The sequence below is a fragment of the Lycium barbarum genome, chromosome 12 (genome assembly GCF_019175385.1).
Source record: "Lycium barbarum isolate Lr01 chromosome 12, ASM1917538v2, whole genome shotgun sequence".
In the NCBI taxonomy this organism is placed as follows: domain Eukaryota; kingdom Viridiplantae; phylum Streptophyta; class Magnoliopsida; order Solanales; family Solanaceae; genus Lycium; species Lycium barbarum.
Window position 1 is genome coordinate 99067129 of NC_083348.1, and position 19767 is coordinate 99086895.

Below are 19767 nucleotides of genomic sequence, written 5' to 3' on the forward strand. Positions count from 1 at the left end.
TTATCTATTGTGGACTATGGTTGCTGGAGAAATGCAAACTAAACGGATTTTACCGATGGTATTCTATTGTTAAATCTCAATTGAAATATCACCCATACCTATTTTAATTTGACCTCTGTCAACTTCATCTTCTTCCTTAGATATGAAAACCTTAGAAAATATATAAAACCCAGTATCAATGGAACCTGCTTCGACATCAAATTTAATCTAACACTTTCAAAATTACATAGCAGCGAGCTGCTACTTCTGATTTGAGTTGGTGTTGTGAATTCGATGAGCTGCTATTATTGAAAGATTTGGAAGAGAAGGGAATGGGTTCTTGTCTGTTAGTGGCGACTGGAGAGAAAGAGGGGAAGAAAGTGGTATTACATTATTACCATGGTTAAAATATTAGAGTTAAGTAAATAAAAATCTGAACCATCCAATTTTTAAGAGGACACGTGTTATAAAATTAACCTACAACTGGAGGAAATGGAGGGATTGACTACTGGAGGTGAGCCAGTCCCCCAAAGCTCAGAGTGTATGATGTGTTTAAAAAATTACTTATTATAAAGTTCATAATATTTGAAGGATTAAAAAATTATTTCATTAGTGATCTTTGAGAGAGAAAAAACGTCAAAATAGTTTTTGAATTTTTTTTTTGAGAAGGACATAATTTGGTTAGGAGTAAGAGCAAAATTAGGGAACTAATTTTGGTTACAAGTAGGATTCAACTTTTCTTAATTTTAATTATTTTTTCGTAAATTACAATTTCATTAAGAAAAGGCAAATATATTTACTTAAGAAAGTTACTGTATTTACCTTTAAACTTACGTGAAGGTGTATAAAGTTTTGTACACTCACGGTGCACAAAATTTAAATGCTAACTTAAAATGAAAAAGGGGCTACTCTTAATTATAAACTGAAAACTCTTTAAACCCCGTCTCGATTTAATTGGTACAAGCCCTTTTATTCCCAACCAGTTATTTATACTTTATTTGTAACATTTTCAGAAATCCTATAATTAGGTGCGTACTATTTGGTTTATTTTGTGAGCAGCATCCTACAAGTGGTACGTACGGTGGTGGGGTTTACCTGAATGATGAGGCGACCCCTCCATGGTGTGGGACAAGGTTGTCTCTGTCTTGGTTATTGCTGTAATATAATTTTGTTACAAGTACTGTATCTGTTCTTGGTTCCTTACTATGGCAAGTTGTACTGCATGGGGTTCAATATAAACATAGATAATGCAACACTTCAAACAGCTTCTTCTAAAATAACAATGGATATATTTCAAAGTCTAATTAATTGGAATCGTGGAATTGCCAAATCCGTCGAAAATCCAAAGATTAGGGGGAAAGTGACAGTCGGAAACCCATATGTTATAGAACAAACGAGAATTACTTTTTTGAAATGAAAAGAAATAATTACCCCGTGATAGATTCCAGATACATTTGTACTTTTTGAGCAATTTATACATAACTCCGTTATTTTAATGTGGCAAAACATTATCTGTAATTTTTCGGCTATGTACATTGAGTAAAATTCAATCACTTTAACATGACAAAAATAATTTTATAATTTGATGTTATAATGAATAAAATCAGTGCCCATAGGTGAAACCCAACATTTTATTCAGACGAGCACTCTTAATTTTCACAATATTACCACATAGAAAGAAAAACTGAATACAAAAATACAAAAAAGAAAAAGCATTTATTTAGTCGACCAACACTTTATTAATGCGAGTTTAAAATTCATACTTGACAGCAGGCCAATCAATCATTAGGATTGAAAGGATAAGCGTACTGTGGTACTTACTTTTTCTATACACATTACCTAATTCGGAAAGAAGTTCATATATATCCAATTAAACTATAGTATATTGCCCCTTCTATAGGAGGCAGCAAAATTTAGAGAGAGCGACACGACATCTCTCCAAAACCTTCCAACACTAGGAATCTTTTTCAGCTCAAGCACATATAGCTGGCTAGCTGCATTTGATTTCATAGATATACTGAGAAGATATATAATTAAAGGGCGGCGATTAATTACAAGATGCGGAACATGGCTAGTTCCGCCTCATCCAAAGGCATCGCCGCCATTGTGGGCGTTGGGCCTAACCTCGGCCGCTCCGTCGCTCGCAAGTTCGCCCATGAAGGCTATACAGTTGCTATACTCGCCCGTGACTTGGGTTCGTCTTCTTTCTCTACTTCTATTTTGCTATCCAGGATTTAAGTTTTGTGAATTCAAAGTTCTACTATCACTGTGTGAAAAATGAAGATTATTTCTTAGATGATCACTCAACTAACGTTTATGAGATAATAACTATTAGTTCAGTGACCATCTAGAAAATCAACTTGTATGAAATATGAGTGCAGCAGCATGAGTTATATATGGACATGCAGCTGTAGGTTTATATATTTATTGAAACAGGTAGATTATCAAGATTTGCTGACGAGATAGCGAGAGAAGAAAAGGCACAGGTGTTTGCTATTCGAATCGATTGCTCCGATTTACGAAGTGTAAGAGAGGCATTTGAGGGAGTTCTATCACTGGGTTCTGTTGAAGTCTTGGTTTATAATGCATATAATCAGCAACCAGTGTCTTGGAACCCCACAATTTTTACAGACATTAGAGTTGAACAATTCGAAAAATCTATCGCCGTCTCTTCCGTCGGCGCCTTCCACTGCGCTCAACAGGTCCCAAAACTTTACACAAGTTACATACACTGGTGGCGTAAATTAACTTGTCATAACAGATTAAATTACACTGATAGTATAAAAAGCTTATATACTGTTAGGAAGTTTTTTCAGGTACTACCAGGAATGGTGGAAAGAGGAAGAGGGACGGTTCTCTTTAGTGGTTGCTCAGCTTCTCTTAATGGCATTGCCGGCTACTCTGAATTATGTAAATTATTTAACTATTCTCCTGCTTTTGATTTTTTTTTTTTTTTTTTTGGGTTTTGATAATATTAAGGAACAAATTAAAATTAACAGGCTGTGGGAAGTTTGCAATGAGAGCCTTATCGCAATGTCTGGTAAAAGAGTTCCAGCCACTAGGAATACACGTGGCGCATGTCATCATCCACGGCATCGTCGGCGCACCTCGGTAACGTCATTATCCTCTTTACTCTTTTTTTGTACAAGTACTACTCCACTTGTCCACTCACATAGTAATTCAAACTTCTCAATCTCTTTGCATTTACCTTTAAATAATATTCTTTTTATCCCAGAAGATGCAGGAATCTCAGAGTTGTATTTGCCTTTTGGAACAATGACAACTCAGTTCCAAATGATTTTGGATTCTTTTTTTTGTTAGGCTTATTCCATGAGAGTGAATTAATCTGTGGCAAGAAACTACTCATGAATGAATCCATCAAGTGGTGAAAAAGTCAAGAATTATTAAAGACAGTGGACCAGAAATATCTAGTGAAATTCTTTAGCATTAATGAGTAGAATGCTGCTCCTGCCTATTAAGGTGCCGTTTGGACATGGCTTGAAAGTTGAAACCATGGTTTGAATTCCGTTCCTAAGGTGCCGTTTGGACATGGTTTGAAATCCCAAATCATGCCTTTTTGGATGATTTGAGATTTCATCTCATGACATGAAATCATGAAATGAAATCGCATGTCCAAAAGCTGATTTCATCTCATGGTTTCAAACCATGGTTTCAAATGTCCAAACACCTACTAGGCTACTAAGTAGGCGTTTGGCCATGCATTTTCAAATCATGGTTTGAAATCATGACCCCAAACCAGCGTTTGGCCATGCGTTTTCACTCATGGTTTGGATGATTTGGGGTTTGAAACCATGGTTTCAACTTTTTTAAATATAAAATTTAACCCATAAGTTTATATTTTATATAAAAAAAAAACATAAGTTGGTAGATATTTTTACAATTACCCCCATCAATCATTTACCAATCTCATTAACTTCCACCTACCTGTATTTATGTCTACCAACCTTTAATTTGTGTGGGAAGATTATATTAAAGAGTTGTTACATTACTATTCATGTTAAATTTTTGATTTTATTGAACTAAAGTTTGATTAATTGATGTTGTATTTTTTAGAAAGGCCTTCTAGTAGTGTACTAATTTTGTTATGAGCTATGACTTGCTCATTTGGTAAGATTGTATAAGAATTGAGAATGTATTGATAGTTTTCACAATTTGTGGGTTTTTATGTCTATAAGAGAAAATACAACTTAAAATACCCAAATTGCATGTCCAAACATGGTTTGAAACCATGTCCAAACGGGGCCTAAGGCTCTTGATGCCCCAAAAACCAATTATACTTTATACTCTACTGGAGCATTAATAAAGGAACAGTACAGATAGTACTACTGGAAAATTTGCATACAAGTGCTGGAGCCCTGTAGTCATCAGAGGCGGAGTCAGGATTCGAAGCTTGTGGGTTCGGGGTTTTAATTCTTTAAAGTTGCTGGGTTCTTAATTAATAATTTATACATATTTGACAAATTTTTTAATACAAATATATGATTCGAACAAAAGCTACTGGGTTCGGCTAAACCCACACCCGAAGGGCTGGCTCCGCCCCTGGTAGTCATACTGTCCATGAATTTACTCTATTGGGTAATTTTGGATTTGGACTCATTGCCTGGCTATGTATGTAAGGGATCAGCATAAGCGAATCCAACATTTAGAGTTAGTGCATTCAGAATGAATGCGATCTTATTACATGTATATATTTTAAATTATTTGCCTATGTATGCATTATTTGAGCCTTAAACATGATTTCAACTGAATCCTCCGAATCACCTTATAGTTGGGATAAACAATAAAGTTAAACGTATGTGAAGGTGCTACTTGTTGCAGATTAGCCTACTGTCTTGAGTTGTGTATGCAGGGGGGCAGTGGCATCGACTTCACAGCATAGATTGTTGGTTGGGGAACAAGAAGAAGAAAGCCGAGGAAGGGACGGTTTGATGGACCCTGACGCGCTGGCGCAGACCTACTGGCACTTGCACATTCAAGATAGATCTGCTTGGACCCAAGAGATTGATCTTCATCCCTCCAACCAAAGATATATGTAGAAAGAAGAAATGAATTTCTGCCTTTTCTCGAATCATTTTGTCAAAAAAATGCCAATTTGTTCTTTTCCTTTGTTATGTGATTCTGCTTGACAACAAAATGGCAAGGTTATTCATGAGACACTTCCATTGTCGACCCATATGTACTAGAATTGGCCTGCTAAGTTAGATATTTTCAATTTAGTGTGGTATTGTGTGATTGATTGAGATACTGTGTAAATTTGATTTGGTTTGGAATTGTAACAAGTGAATTTGAAGGAATGTGAATGGGATTTTCGCATGAGTTTTAAGCTTTAATGAAAAAGACGAGTTATTTGTGATAGCGAGTTGTGTTTTGGTACAAATTACAAATGTCAATATTCTTAACAATAGACTATAGCCAAATTCAATATATATACTTCAAGTTAAGAATTGTGCGCTCTTTCTATTCAATGTAGATTCCATGAAAGGAGTGGAAGGGATATGGTGAGCGTTTTAGGTACCCAATATTTTTAATTTTAGAAGGGGGAATGATAACATAAGGAAAGGGTCCACGGCAATGAATGGTAGGAAATACCACTTCCATTCAGTTTGTGGCAGCACTTTCATTCCAAATGGAATGATATCTTTTTAATTTTGAAAATAATATAACCTTAATTTTATTTAGTCTTAATGACAAACTTTTATAACCACATAAATAATATACTATTTAAAATCATACATTTTTCTTTCTTTTTTGAACTCCCTATTCAATTAAACTTTGCCAAATAAGTAGAAACCCAGAAGTATGAATTAGGTAGAGGGGCAGACTCAATGGACTAGAAGTGGCATCCGTGTTCTAATTCAGAACACACAGAACACAGGCGCTTTTTGTACATTGTATTACTATACTGTACGACTCTTTTTTTTTTTTTTTTTTTAAATTCTGATATATACGACTCTTTATATCCAATCATAATGAGGCAAACAGTAAATCGGACGTGTAACCTACGATATGTGGACCAAGGAAAAAGATTAGTCGTCATCCAGTTGGACCCACCTAATTTATAGCTGACGCAAACCCAAAAATGATTAGAGTCCAAATGTGTCGTCTAATCTAAAAAAGGCAACGATGCCAACACCAACCCTATCCTTTCATTTTCTTACTGTTGCCTGATGCTACTTTTGAGGTGTTCAGGGATCCAACGGTGCTCTCTCAGAGTACAAAATTTGTACTATACTACAACCACCACCACAAACTCAGTATAATCCCACGGTAGAATTATTTTTAAACGGTTTCAAGAAGTTATTTGCTTTATTATTCTGTATGTACATATGAGAAATCACTCTATTTCAATCCATATGACATAGTTTGAAACTTTGAATCAACATGAAATCTGAAAAAAAAAAAAAACTTTTGAAATTTATACTCTAAAACATGCCATAGAATTAGTGCTATAAATTTTTTAAAACTTGTTACCATAAACATATTACTATAACATTTGTGTGATTATAAAAGCATTTCAATAAGGGGTCGACTGGTTCAAAACCAGGTTTTATCCGGATTATAATCAAGATAGATAATCTCATGATTTTGATATAAATTTTATCCTGATTTTGTAGCTAATACCCACAACCAAACAGCGGACAAATTTAATCCCAAATTTAAATTGGGATAACCCCTAACCCCTGTAACCAAACGGCCCCTAAGGAAAAAAAGAGGGTGCAAAATTAGAAGTGTGTCATTCTTTTCAGAACGGACTAAAGAGGAGCAAATGTCATATAAATTGATGTTCAATCATGGAGTAAAATGCATTTATAAAAGAGGAATTACATAATAAATAAAGAAAATTAGTCTTCATATATGTATGAAATTATCAGTCAATAGCAAACCAATTATATAGGAAAAAAATATCTCTAGTTGATTTTACACGAAATTGAACGGCAATACAATTTTCACCTCTAACCAAATAAGAGAAGCTCATCTTTGTTGAACTCTTTCTTTGTTTTTCTTCTTTGGACACGTCTGGAAGAGGAGCTAGACGTACAAGATTGAAGGTCTTTGGACAAGAATAACTCAACTAAAAGATAAAAGAGGAATAGATGAACAGGATTCAACGGTAAACTCTGAAGTTGCCACATTCCTCTCGAATACAAAAGGAAGAACTAAAACTAAAGACCAGAACTTTAATAATACCAATTAAAGACAAAACACTTCTGCAAATTCCTGTACAGATATTTGAAATTCGACAATACTACAAGGCAATGTTCCAAAAGTCAGTTTACGACCCCTTGCACCATTTTGGTTATGTAAACCCCTTGCTGACCCTAAGTGCAGGGCACAGGCCACAGCAAGATAGTGACAAAAAGCTAAGGGTTCCATCTACGTTCATAGTTTACAAATGGAGTTGAACCTGATGATCTGTGAGTACCCACCATGCCAGGGGAATACGGAAAATTACTAGACTGAGATACATACCTAGTGTATGAAGAATTTGGATAGCTTCCGTGACCATATTGTTGATGTTCTGGAGCAGGCGGAGCATAAGAGTAAGAGCTTAAATGTGATCTTGGTGCTGAACCCCAGTTAGATGAATACGAATATGGTACTCTGTGGCTATAAGCATCTGATTCAAAATGGAGGGAATTATTCGCTGAAGGATAATTAAGCGGCAATGGGGTCTCCCTAAAGGCAGGCACAAAGTTTGGATTCCTCATAGGGGGTCTACTGTTTCTGGACTCTGTCAAATTCAATCTTCCAGGTGGACGAGGCTTTCGCTGGTGGTGTTTCGTTCTTTTGTTTCCTACCATTGCTTTCCCACGTTCATCATTAGAACAATTATGTTTCTTTCCATTGCTTGGTTGCGTCATTTCGCTTGGCCTCCTATGATGATCAAGTTTCTGATGCTTGGTAACTACATGTACCAAAAACTACATTAGAGTAAACATAGAGTTTTAGCATGTATCGAATGAAAACTGGTGATGTGTCAATTTAATTTTCATAAAAGGCACCTTGATTTTTAGAGGATGCTTTTGTCGGCTTTATTGATCTTGATTTTCTTTTTGCTCTAATTAATCTTGCTGCTTCTCCACGTTTGTGCTTCTCTGCTAGCACTTCCAATCTTTCCTTTTCATTCTTCCATCTCTGATAAACCAGCAGCAAATACCATTAAAATGATAGAATATCTGTCAAGAACTACAGGTACTCCACAATAGTTGCAGGTTTACCTGTCTGAAAGTCTTCAATTTATATAGGTTTCGTCCCTTCACGAGCAACGGAAAAAGTGGAGGAAGTTTTTTAACTCCTTGGCTCCATAATACCTCAACCTTGTTAATCACAAAAAGTAGATGGAGAAGTAATTAGCAAAACTTTGCACAAGAAATTGCACAAAAAGGTTATTAGAAGGATGATAGAGCTAGATTGCTAGGTTTTCAAGCACAACAATTGCATTTATTTCCCAAGTTGGAAGCTTATATCCACAAAACTCTCAAGTCTCATCCAGAACAAGATTTCTACCCTTACAATTGGACATATATCTGTGTGCTCAAAGCTTCCTGTTGAGCCTTACCGTAAAGGTATGCTGCTGTTTGGCAGCACCATAACTCTCCTTGACAATTCTCCCAGCGATGGTTCTCTTCCCTAATTGTTCTCCACCCCTGGTCATCTTGTCAAACCTTAGAAACACGACAGGGTTAATCCAAGAAGCAAAGACCACTCCACACTGACAAAATGTGAAACAAACATAAGAATCGATTAGGTGAATACTTCTTGTACACTTTCTGTTTGAATAATACAACATCTCCTTTACATACATCACCTGCACATAGAATCATCAGGTTCAATACTCAAATTTAGAAAAAACAAAAGGGATAATACAAGAAGCATAAGCGAAACAGAGAGATGCTGAGGTCTAGTGATGGGAAATATTAACTACCGGTGCAGTTTATGGTAAATGATGATCTGGGATATTGTCTTTGACCATTTCCATCTTTCATCCTGTGGACAAATCAAGTAATAAGCTTTCAATTAGCAATAGAGGAAAATAATAAAAGATTACTGGAAAGGAACAAATACAGTTCAAAATATGGAGTGACAACATATTTACAACAACAACAACAACCCAGTGAAATCCCACATCGTGGGGTCTGGGGAGGGTAGAGTGTACGCAGACCTTACTCCTACCAAGGTAGGACGGCTGTTTCCGAAAGACCCTCGGCTCAATAAAAGCATAAAAAGAAGTCAGATAAGGTTAAGAGATTCGGATAAGAGATTCAAAGCGATATGGAAATGAAATAATGCAAGCGACACAGATAACACAGGATAATCAAAGCACAGGAAATAACAGATAATAGCAGAAATCGGAGCAGATAACACAGGATAATCAAAGCACAGGAAATAACAGAAATCGGAGCACAAGAAATTATATTGCAATAATGCGACTACTAATAAGAACGGATAACGAGACTATCTACTAGCCTTCTACCCTAATTTGGGTCCTCCAAACCCTCCTATCTAAGGTCATGTCCTCGGTAAGCTGTAGTTGTGCCATGTCGTGTCTAATTACCTCTCCCCAATATTTCTTCGGCCTACCCCTACCTCGTCTGAAACCATCCATGGCCAACCTCTCACACCTCCACACCTCCGCACTGAGGCATCTGTGTCTCTCCTCTTCACATGCCCAAACCATCTCAATCTCGCTTCTCGCATCTTGTCTTCCACCAAGGCCACCCCTACCTTATCCCGAATATCCTCATTCCTAATCCTGTCACTCCTGGTGTGGCCACACATCCATCTCAACATTCTCATCTCGGCAACTTTCATCTTTTGAACGTGAGAGATCTTAACTGGCCAACACTCCGTCCCATACAGCATAGTCGGTCTAACCACCACTTTGTAGAACTTGCCCTTAAGTTTTGGTGGCACCTTCTTGTCACATAGCACTCCGGAAGCAAGCCTCCATTTCATCCACCCTGCCCCAATACGATGTGTGACATCATCGTCAATCTCCCCGCTGCCTTGCACAATAGACCCAAGGTACTTGAAACTACTTTTCTTCTGGATGGCCTGGGTACCAAGCCTTACTTCCAAGTTAGCCTCCTGAGGTGCTTCACTGAACTTACACTCCAAGTACTCTGTCTTGGTCCTACTCAGCTTAAACCCTTTAGACTCCAGAGTATGTCTCCAACACTCTAGCTTAGCGTTAACTCCGCTACGAGTCTCGTCAATCAGGACTATGTCGTCTGCGAAAAGCATACACCATGGCACCTCACCTTGAATTTGCCGTGTCCCCCAACACCTCTCCTCACCCTCATCTCCACCACCCTTTCCCACACTTTCATAGTATGGCTTAGCAGCTTGATACCTTTATAGTTGTTGCAACTCTGGATATCTCCCTTATTCTTGTATAGAGGGATCATTACACTCGCCCTCCATTCTTCCCATTCTTCGGGCATCAATGCCGTCTTAAAGATGACATTAAACAACCTAGTCAACCACTCCAAACCTGTCGGGCCCGCGCTCTTCCAGAATTCCCCCGGAATCTCGTTAGGTCCGGTCGCTCTTCCCCTGCGCATCCTACGAACAACACCCTTAACCTCGTCAACCTTAATACTCCTGCAATAGCCAAAATCGCGACGCCTTCCTGTATGTTCTAAATCTCCCAACACAATGTCTCTGTCCCCTTCTTCATTCAAGAGTTTGGAGAAGTATGACTGCCATCTCCGTCTAATGAGAGTCTCCTCTAGCAATACTTTGCCATGCTCATCCTTGATGCATTTTACTTGATCCACATCACGTGCCTTTCTCTCCCTCGCCTTGGCTAGCCTGAACAATTTCTGGTCCCCTCCTTTCTCTTCTAGTTCAGCATACATGCGTTCAAAAGCTGCCGTTTTTGCCATCGAAACCGCCAATTTTGCCTCCTTCCTCGCCATCTTATAAAGTTCTGTATTCGTCCACTTCTCCACCTCATCCTTGCTTTCTATCAACTTCGCATACGCCACCTTCTTTGCTTCCACCTTCCCTTGAACTACTCCATTTCACCACTAGTCCCCTCGATGCTGACCACGACTACCTGTCGAGACCCCCAACACTTCCCTTGCTACCACCCTAATGCAACTAGCCGTCTTATCCCACATACTGGTCGCATCCCCACCACTATCCCAGGCCCCCATATCCTTCAATTTCTCTCCCATCTCCAGGGCACTAATAGTGGTCAAACTCCCCCATCTGATCCTAGGTCGGTCCTCCACGACCCTCTTCTTCCTCGTCATCTTGATCGCTAAATCCATCACCAAGAGCTTATGTCGGGTTGTAAGATATTCGCTCGGAATGACCTTACAATCCTTGCACAGACCTTTATCATCCTTCCTAAGGAGTAAAAAGTCTATTTGAGTCTTAGCCACCGAACTACGGAAGGTTACCAAGTGTTCCTCCTTCTTTGGAAAACTCGAATTGGCTATCACCAACCCAAAAGCTCTTGCAAAATCCAAAAGTGAGACTCCTCCTCCATTCCTGTCCCCGAAGCCAAAGCCTCCATGCACATCATCATAACCTCCCGAAATAGGTCCGATGTGTCCATTGAAATCACCTCCCACAAATAGCTTCTCAGTAGGCGGTATGCCTCCCACTAATTCGTCCAAATCCTCCCAAAAGCGCATCTTCTCCTCGTCGCCTAAGCCCGCTTGCGGCGCATATACACCAATAATGTTCAAAGTGAGTCCTTCAACGACCACCTTAATCGACATCATCCTATCAGTGACTCTCTTAACCTCTACCACCTGATCCCTTAATTCACTATTTACTAAAATGCCCACCCCATTTCTATACTTCGACCTACCAGAGAACCACAGCTTATACTCGTCTACCTCCTTAGCTTTAGGACCTACCCATTTGGTCTCTTGGATACAAGCTATATTAATCTTCCTCTTCTTAAGAATCTTAACTAGCTCTATGGACTTCCCCGTTAACGTTCCAATGTTCCAAGATCCTAATCTCAACCTAGACGCTCCTTTAACCCACTTACCCCTCCTAACCCTCGCCCCCGTCCCCGAACAATTAATCCAAAACTAAGTGAAATTTGTTATAATATTTATCCTCAGACCATGAAGAATTAAGGAAGTGTGGTGGAGCTTCAATCACTGATGCTGCCTTCTTTTACTTGGTTTTTTTGAGTGGAAAGACCAAGCTCACAGGACAATGAACTATTGAAGAAACAAAAATGAATCAATATCTCTCTATATGCAATTTTTAGCACATTGACTGAGGTATCAATAGAAGAATGAAGTTTATGATTTCCAGAGTCACTGTGGAAATGTGCCTGGAACTAAAAGAACATAAAGTCAAAACAAAGAAACCTTAAGATCAGATGTATTGGCATACTCCGTTATAGCTGACAATAAAGTGCATGCCATTTAAAAGAGAAAAGCCATTTATACCCACATATCAATCATGTGAGATTAACATTCAGAGAGGAAGGGGGGCCAAAGAGAAGGAAAACAACCGGGAAGATAGGCATGGAACTTCAGCTTCTAGTAAGTATGAAATAAGTGTAGCATATCCTCTAAGACAATATCTTAACAAAACTATAGTGCAATTATATGAAACCGTTAAACTGCTCAAGGGGAAAAATTAATTTACTTGGTTGAATCTTCAGAATGATTCAGAAATTGACTGTAGCACATAGAACAAAACTTTTGCTGTCAATTGCAAATTTAGAATGATGAAGTAGGAACAAAATCATGGAGATTTCTAGGTCTCACTAATGAGCCAAACCAGGACAACATACCCACCAGTGTAATCCCACAGGTGGGGTCTGGGGAGGGTAGAGTGTACGCAGACCTTACCCCTACCTTGTGGAGGTAGAGAGGATGTTTCCGATAAACCCTCGGCTCAAGAAAAGCATTTCAAAGCAGTTTGAAAAAGTAAATGCAACAATGAAGAAGACATGACAACTAATAAGAAAACAGTACATATAATTCTGAAAAGAAAAAAAAAAAAAGGAACAGTAACAATATTCCTAAAAATTCGCCAATTGTTCTCCCTTTTTCTTAAATATTCGTATGCGCTCTTAAGCTACTCATAATCAGCAATCTGAATGCTTGAAACTCTAGCTATTAATGAGACCCTTCCTTACGCCACAAAAAGAAAACAACAATGAAAAAGAAAAATAATATAGAAATGGTTGATGGAATGCCATGAGAGCAACGCTTTATTGGACATCTGCAAAAATTCTGGTGCTGCATTCAAATAGATGAGGTTTACAGCTTACACTCCAACGTACCTCCAATGCTCTATGATCCTCTGTATACATTCTTCCTTTGTACCTGATAACCTCAACCCATTTAACCGCAAATATGCTTTATAGTCCGTCAACGTCAGCTTACCCAATTCTGCCCTTAGCTTCCTCAATTTTCTAAAACCTATATAACACACAAGAGGATATGTATTGATACATTCATATATTAGAGAGACTATAACTAGCCAATTTATTGTGTTGAAATTATTAGAGTAGAAATATGACAAAATTTGTTAATAGTTGGAAAATCTTTATGCATTTGCCTACTCCTCCACCTTGAAAAGAGCTCAAGTCATGAACCCCTTTGAAAAATATAGAAGTGCATTCTAGATAAATGTTAGGGATCCACAGTTTACATTGATATTGAGAATACCCCAAATTGTCCATTGAATAATGAGTAACTTTTCTTCACATCTCATGTTTGGTAGTTCTATCCTCGCCAATGGCAGTGCATAGGATCCATATTACTTTGCACCCTTCCTTCCTGTGTGCAAAAAAGCTCGTGCGGAGAACTTGTATCAACTGGACTTCCATATAAAAATTCTCCTTGCTCACCTGGCTCCAATAACACAGGTGTTGCCTCACCGGAATAACCCTATCAAGGTCATGCTGACAAAACACCTAACAAGAAGAAACCACGATCACACATTTGTGCCAAACTGATGGACAAAAAGGTCCCCTTTATAACTGGGTGATCAGCCGCGATCGTTGTTGGTGCAAATGGTAACAAACAATTTTAGTAGCTCTCAAAGTCTCAGCCCCTTCCCTACATGCTAGAGCCAGGTGCAAACACCAATCTGTCCAATGGCATACTCTAAGTTGTACTTGCATAGGTTTATCTAACAACATTGATAGCTCAGGTTGGTCTTGGGCAAATCAATATGTTCTTCAATATTTAACACTTGACCACAACATCATGATGGCTATGCCCTCTCCTTGATGGGGGATAGAAGCAAAAAACAATAGATAAACTTTTTCCCCAACATTTAAACATCATGTCCAACAATCATTTTGCCCAACAACATACCCAATGTAATCCCACAAGTGAGGACGTACACAGACTTTAGCCCTACCTTTGTTGTGGAGGGTTTGCCCAAAATTGTTAAATTGATTAATGCTAACATTCAACATAGTCTGCTTTAAGTTATCCATAAATTTCCAGAAGAGTAAGAGCAGAAAATCCCGAATACCTTGGAGAATGCGAAGGACTCTGTCGGCTTCCTCTTCGATATCATGTTGTTGAGACCCGGAAGAAGAAGAAGACTCCTCCTCATCACCCTCGCTCTCGCTGCCCAAAATTACCCAATTCAGCGCAATTAGTAGCACAATATTGGAAAGATTAAAGAATACCTTGATGCGGAGGACTCAAAATCATCTGTACTGGTGGCATTAAAATCGTCATCCGATTCTGATAATGCTTCTTCTTCTCCATTTTCTTGTTCGGAAGAAGAGGAAATAACACTGCGATTTGCTCTACTCCTCTTCGTCATCTCAATCAGACTCAAAGTTTGTGATTTTTTAACCCAAGAGTTTTATTTCAAAATGCCCCAATTATAAGGTCCCATTTATTCAAGAACGCACCTTTTTCTTTTAAAATTTTAATTTTAAGAAGAAAGCTATTACTAGTAATAAATTCAAGATAGATTTTGTTTTAAATAAATTTCGAGATGGCTTGAATCTATCTAACTTTTCATCGTTAATTTCTCCTGAAATAATTCAAAATGCTAAGCATTCAACTCAAATAAAGGTCTCTTAACAATTTAATGTTCAATAGTTTTTAAAAAAAATTGAAATTTGATTTAACTTTTGCTAAAATCAAGTTAGTTTAGTTCCAGGATTCGATTTGGGTCGTTTTTGGTTAAAATCAAAATCCAATCAATTTATTCAGTTTTTCAATTATTAAAATCAAACCAAATCAAATATAATATATATTTATCAGTTGTTATCGGTTTGGTTCGATTTTTAAGAAATGTAATGGTGTTTCTCTTTTAAACCCCCCCCCCCCCCTCCAAATAAAGACTGAGAAGATTGACTCAAGAACCAATTTAATTCTGAGCTCCATTGTAGAATTCGAACCTAGCCATTAAGTAAAAAGATGAGAACGACGGAACTTGTGAATGCAAAAGATTCTATTGAAAAAGGAATTTTTTTTTTTTTTTTTTTTTGGACTATGAGAAAATGCTTTAAAATATATAAATTTTAATTAAGTGAATAAAGTTTCCAAAAAAGATACATTAGGCAATTTTTTTATAAGTATTTTCAACGAAAAATTTGTCAATGAATTTTACATTTAGAAATTCAATTTCAAGCGAAATATTATCTAATGTTGAAATACTGATTTGAATATTTTTTTGAAGCGAAGTTTCAAATCTTCAATTTTCGCAAGATTTTTTTTTTTCAATTGTAGTTCATGTTTAACTAAGTACAACTTCAACCTCCAAACAGTTCTTTTTAATTTCACATAACTTTTTCTTTATCTTCAACTAAAATATTGTCCAAATGACTTCCCGGAAAATAACTTTGAGTCCGAAGCCTAAAGGGTATAAAAATACACGATATAAATCAAAAGGGGTAGCCAAAAATTTACAGACCAAAACGGGTATAACGTGGAGCAGTCCACGTTATACCCCAATTTTTTTTTCCATTGTCAGAATGATCACGAAAAAATTAAAAAATAAAATAAAAGGTATAACGTGGACTGATCCACGTTATACCTTTCATTAATGTTTTCCCCAGCGTTTTACAAATAGTTTGTAAGGCGTTTCCTCTATTTAAATCATATTTGGCTGTGTTTTTAATAAAAAAAAAATTATTAATTTTTAAAGCATATAGTTAATTTCAGTGATTAACTCAAATAAATATTTTAACATATGCAATAATTAAAGATGTGTTATACATGCGAACAGAAATAAAAAATAAAATATAAGTTAAATAAACGTCACATATTAACTGAGTAGTAAATGTTAAATTACGTACTAACTATTAAACGACACAAGACATGTTATATATTCTTGGAAGATTGCATAAGCAAACAACAATCGTACAACTTAAGAAAAAACATAAAAACCAACAAGCAACAACAACTACTGATTTCTGTCGGGGCAGCGATTCTTGTTATGACCTGTTTGCTTGCACGTACTACACTTTCTAGCCATGCGAGCAGGAGCTATATCCATTTCATTCCTCCTTTTAGTTGTAGTCCGCGCTCCTGAAGTTCGCTCGTATTCAGTGTTTGCAATTAAACTAAAGGGAGAAGATGGCCAATATGCCTCATCACCTAACGGTGAAAATTTTTCACTGTACATTTGCTTGTAAAACCTGCAACTGTAGTACTTGCTAACATAGGTCTTTAGTTAAATTCCGCGGATATCACAAAATTTAATTGCATGTAAACATGGCATATGGTAGTTTCTTCACTTCCCACACGAACACTTTTTCCCTTCGGCAAAGACTTTATGGATATTTCCGCCCTTAACTTCGTGTGCAAATGTCAGAATCTCAAAGACCCCTTCAGTTGCATTGTATTGCTGCATGTCAGTATGCTTTAGGGACCTCTCCCAGTATTCATCAAACTTCTTTTCAACAGCGCGCGGCCAAAACTTTTTATCCACAATCAACAAATCAGCAAGGGTGCTTCTCTTAACAAACCGATCAACAAGATTTTTAAACGTATAACGGACCATGGAAGTAACGGGCAATCCACGAGCTTTCTTCAATAAACCGTTGTAAGGTTCGGAGACATTCGTCGTCATAGCCCCCCACCTATGACCGTTGTCCTTATGCAATGTCCATTTCTCCTCCGGAAGAGCTTTTAACCACAGATGTGTTGGAGGTGACATTGTTTTGATTTGTTCCATCCTCATTTTATACTTCTTCTTCTGGTGCTCTGTAGCCGCCAACCACATTAGCTTCTCAAGGTCATGCTGAGGAACTTTTTATTGAAGTTGCTTTTCAAATGCCGAACGCAAAACCTATGGTGTGTGGATGGTGGTTGTAATCAATCATGTGTTTGGACACATTGCAAGATGCCCTGATGACGGTCAGAAATAAGTCCAATTCCTTGTCTCTCACGAACAATATGTCTCCACAACAACACAAGGAACCACGTCCAGGACTCAAAGCTCTCACGTGCAACAATAGCATATGTAAGTGGAAAAATGTTATTGTTCGCATCAATTCCAACAGCAATTAGCAGTTTCATCTCATACTTACCGTACAAATGAGTACCGTCTATTGAGATGACAGGCCTGCAACTTTTGAATCCATCGATGCTTGGTTTATAAGCCCAGAACAGAAACTTGAAGATGTGTTTACCTTGCATTGTAGTTGATTGGTGCTCCCACTCAACAACGGTCCCCGGATTGAAATATTTTAAGGCAGCCATGTATCGGGGCAATGTCTTGAAAGAGTTTTCAAAATCACCAAATACCATTTCAATAGCTTTCTTACGCCCCTTTTGTGCTTTTCTATAACTAGGAGTAAACGTATGCAATCCTTTTATTTTTTGCTGAACTGACTTAATACTAATGTATGGATCGACCATAATATATGGTATCAACGTAGTAGCAATTAAGTGACTGTTCAAATTGGAATGATCCTTTCTGTAATCATCCGTGAAACAACTGTGGTGGAGAACCGCTTTTCCTGCCTTCCACATACCACTTGAAATTTCTCTAAAACGGGTCATCCACTCACATCCCAACACATGACGCTTGCAAATAACCCTCCAAAATTTACCTTTGGACTGATCACAAATGAACTCTTTCTTTTCTTTGAGACAATATTATCTCACTGCGCCTTTCATTTCCTGCTTGTTCTGAAATAACATACCTAATTGTATAATACAAGGAAAATTATCAACCCCTTAAAAATGGGCCAACAAATAAAAAGAATATTCATTGCCATCATACTAACCTGATCTGATAAATTCAGGTTTTTTACAATCCCAAAATGCAGATTGAACTGGACCGTCATCTCTCATGAAGGCAAAATCATCCGGGCCTTCTTTTGTGTTATCCAAATATGGAATCGCATTAGAATGATAGCTAACGTTACCATCACTTCGAGTAGTAATGTCTTTATAAGAATGACCATCATCATCAGATGAGTGATCATCGTCTGTTTCTGTGTGATCTAATGGGATATCACTATCTGACTCATCGGAGTGATCATTAGCTACATCATTATTGCTTACAATTTGTGTGAGTTGAGTTAATACGGGGTTTTCTTCAAAATCGTTACACCTACAAACATAGGACAATTCAGGGGGTTCACACTACTAAAAAATCAGCGTTTAGTGACGGAATATTAGCGACAGACCATATTCTGTCGCTAATTAACGACGGATTAGCTACAGATACCTCATTTTGTCGCAAAAAAAGAAACTAAAATTTTATCTCATTATATAGCGACGGATTAGCAACGAAAAATGAGTTTCGTTACTAATAATTAGCGCGAATTTTTGGCGCCTTAAATTTACTACAGATTTAGCAACAGAAGAGGCGCGACAAATTTTATTTTTAAGTAGCGACGGATTCAGCAACGAAATATCCGTCTCTAGGCCTTTAATTTTTCTAGAAAAAAATAAATATTTGCAGCAACGGAAAATTTTGTCGCAATATTAACTATTAAAAGAAATCAATGTATTATTTAGCGACGGATTTTATAATCCGTCGCTATTCCGTCGTTAAATGTAAAAAACAAAAGATATCTCCTAGCTAGGTTACGCATTCTTTCATTTCCAACACAGTAGCCAAACACGGATAGAGAGATAGACTGCGAAATTGGTAACATAGAGAGAGAGAGCACAACATAGATCAAAATAATGTGAATCTAGGGTTTACATTGTGTTTTTCTCTTCTTCTACTGCAACTTTTATCTAAAGGAAAGGTATGTTTTGATTTTTGTATGTGTTATGGGCAGTTTATTTCTTCTTTACCTCCTTCTTTGTGTTTTCTGACATTAAATCTAAAACAAAATTAAGATATCTGTGTTTTCTTGCTTATTATCTAAATGACAGAGTGTTTTAAGTGTTTTTTTTGGCTAAAATCAAAGTTGGGTGTGTTGAAAAATGTTGGGTTTATAATTTATTTGAAGGTTAAGTATTGGGAATCTCTATTTGGGCGAAAATCTAATGAAAATGGAAATTCGACCTTTATTTGTGCTAAATCTTGTAGGATAATATTATTTGGTGGTTAAAGTTTGTTTTAATTTATTGCATGTCGAGAAAAAGCTTGAAGAACTCAACATTCTTTATATAATCTGTGATTTGAAATCAGTGTTAGTGAACTGGGTTTCTTACTCGATTTTTTTTTGTTTCAGTTTCAGTTTTGTTAATTTCAATTTGTCATTTATTTTACTAAAAGGTGAATGATATGTTCTGTTTCACTAAGTTATTTCAGCTTGTTCTTCCATTTAGAGGTCATTCGGTTGTATTAATGATATGGAGACAGAACATTAATTTGATTGCTTTGTTTATGTCA

The 19767-nt window shown here is 37.2% G+C and overlaps 2 protein-coding genes across 5 annotated transcripts; one reads left to right on the plus strand and one right to left on the minus strand.

Annotated features, from left to right (window-relative positions):
* Positions 1 to 1867: 1867 nt before the first annotated feature.
* On the plus strand, positions 1868 to 5355 carry LOC132623599 (uncharacterized). Its single transcript, XM_060338375.1, has 5 exons — positions 1868 to 2173; positions 2416 to 2681; positions 2796 to 2889; positions 2979 to 3090; positions 4850 to 5355. The coding sequence occupies exons 1-5, from the start codon at positions 2038 to 2040 to the stop codon at positions 5034 to 5036; spliced, it is 795 nt and encodes a 264-aa protein (XP_060194358.1). The 5' UTR covers positions 1868 to 2037; the 3' UTR covers positions 5037 to 5355.
* A 1474-nt stretch (positions 5356 to 6829) lies between these two features.
* Positions 6830 to 15019, minus strand: LOC132621687 (zinc finger CCCH domain-containing protein 62). Of its 4 annotated transcripts, none has more exons than XM_060336036.1 (9): positions 14636 to 15001; positions 14476 to 14573; positions 13271 to 13409; positions 8927 to 8988; positions 8758 to 8809; positions 8561 to 8666; positions 8220 to 8318; positions 8004 to 8136; positions 6830 to 7906 (listed from the first exon to the last, which is right to left on the minus strand). In XM_060336036.1, the coding sequence occupies exons 1-9, from the start codon at positions 14773 to 14775 to the stop codon at positions 7362 to 7364; spliced, it is 1374 nt and encodes a 457-aa protein (XP_060192019.1). In that variant the 5' UTR covers positions 14776 to 15001; the 3' UTR covers positions 6830 to 7361. The 4 variants fall into 4 exon arrangements, with proteins under 4 accessions (XP_060192019.1, XP_060192020.1, XP_060192022.1 ...); XM_060336037.1 differs by lacking the exon at positions 14636 to 15001 and adding an exon at positions 13659 to 13906; XM_060336039.1 differs by lacking the exon at positions 14636 to 15001 and adding an exon at positions 13642 to 13906.
* Positions 15020 to 19767: the final 4748 nt, after the last annotated feature.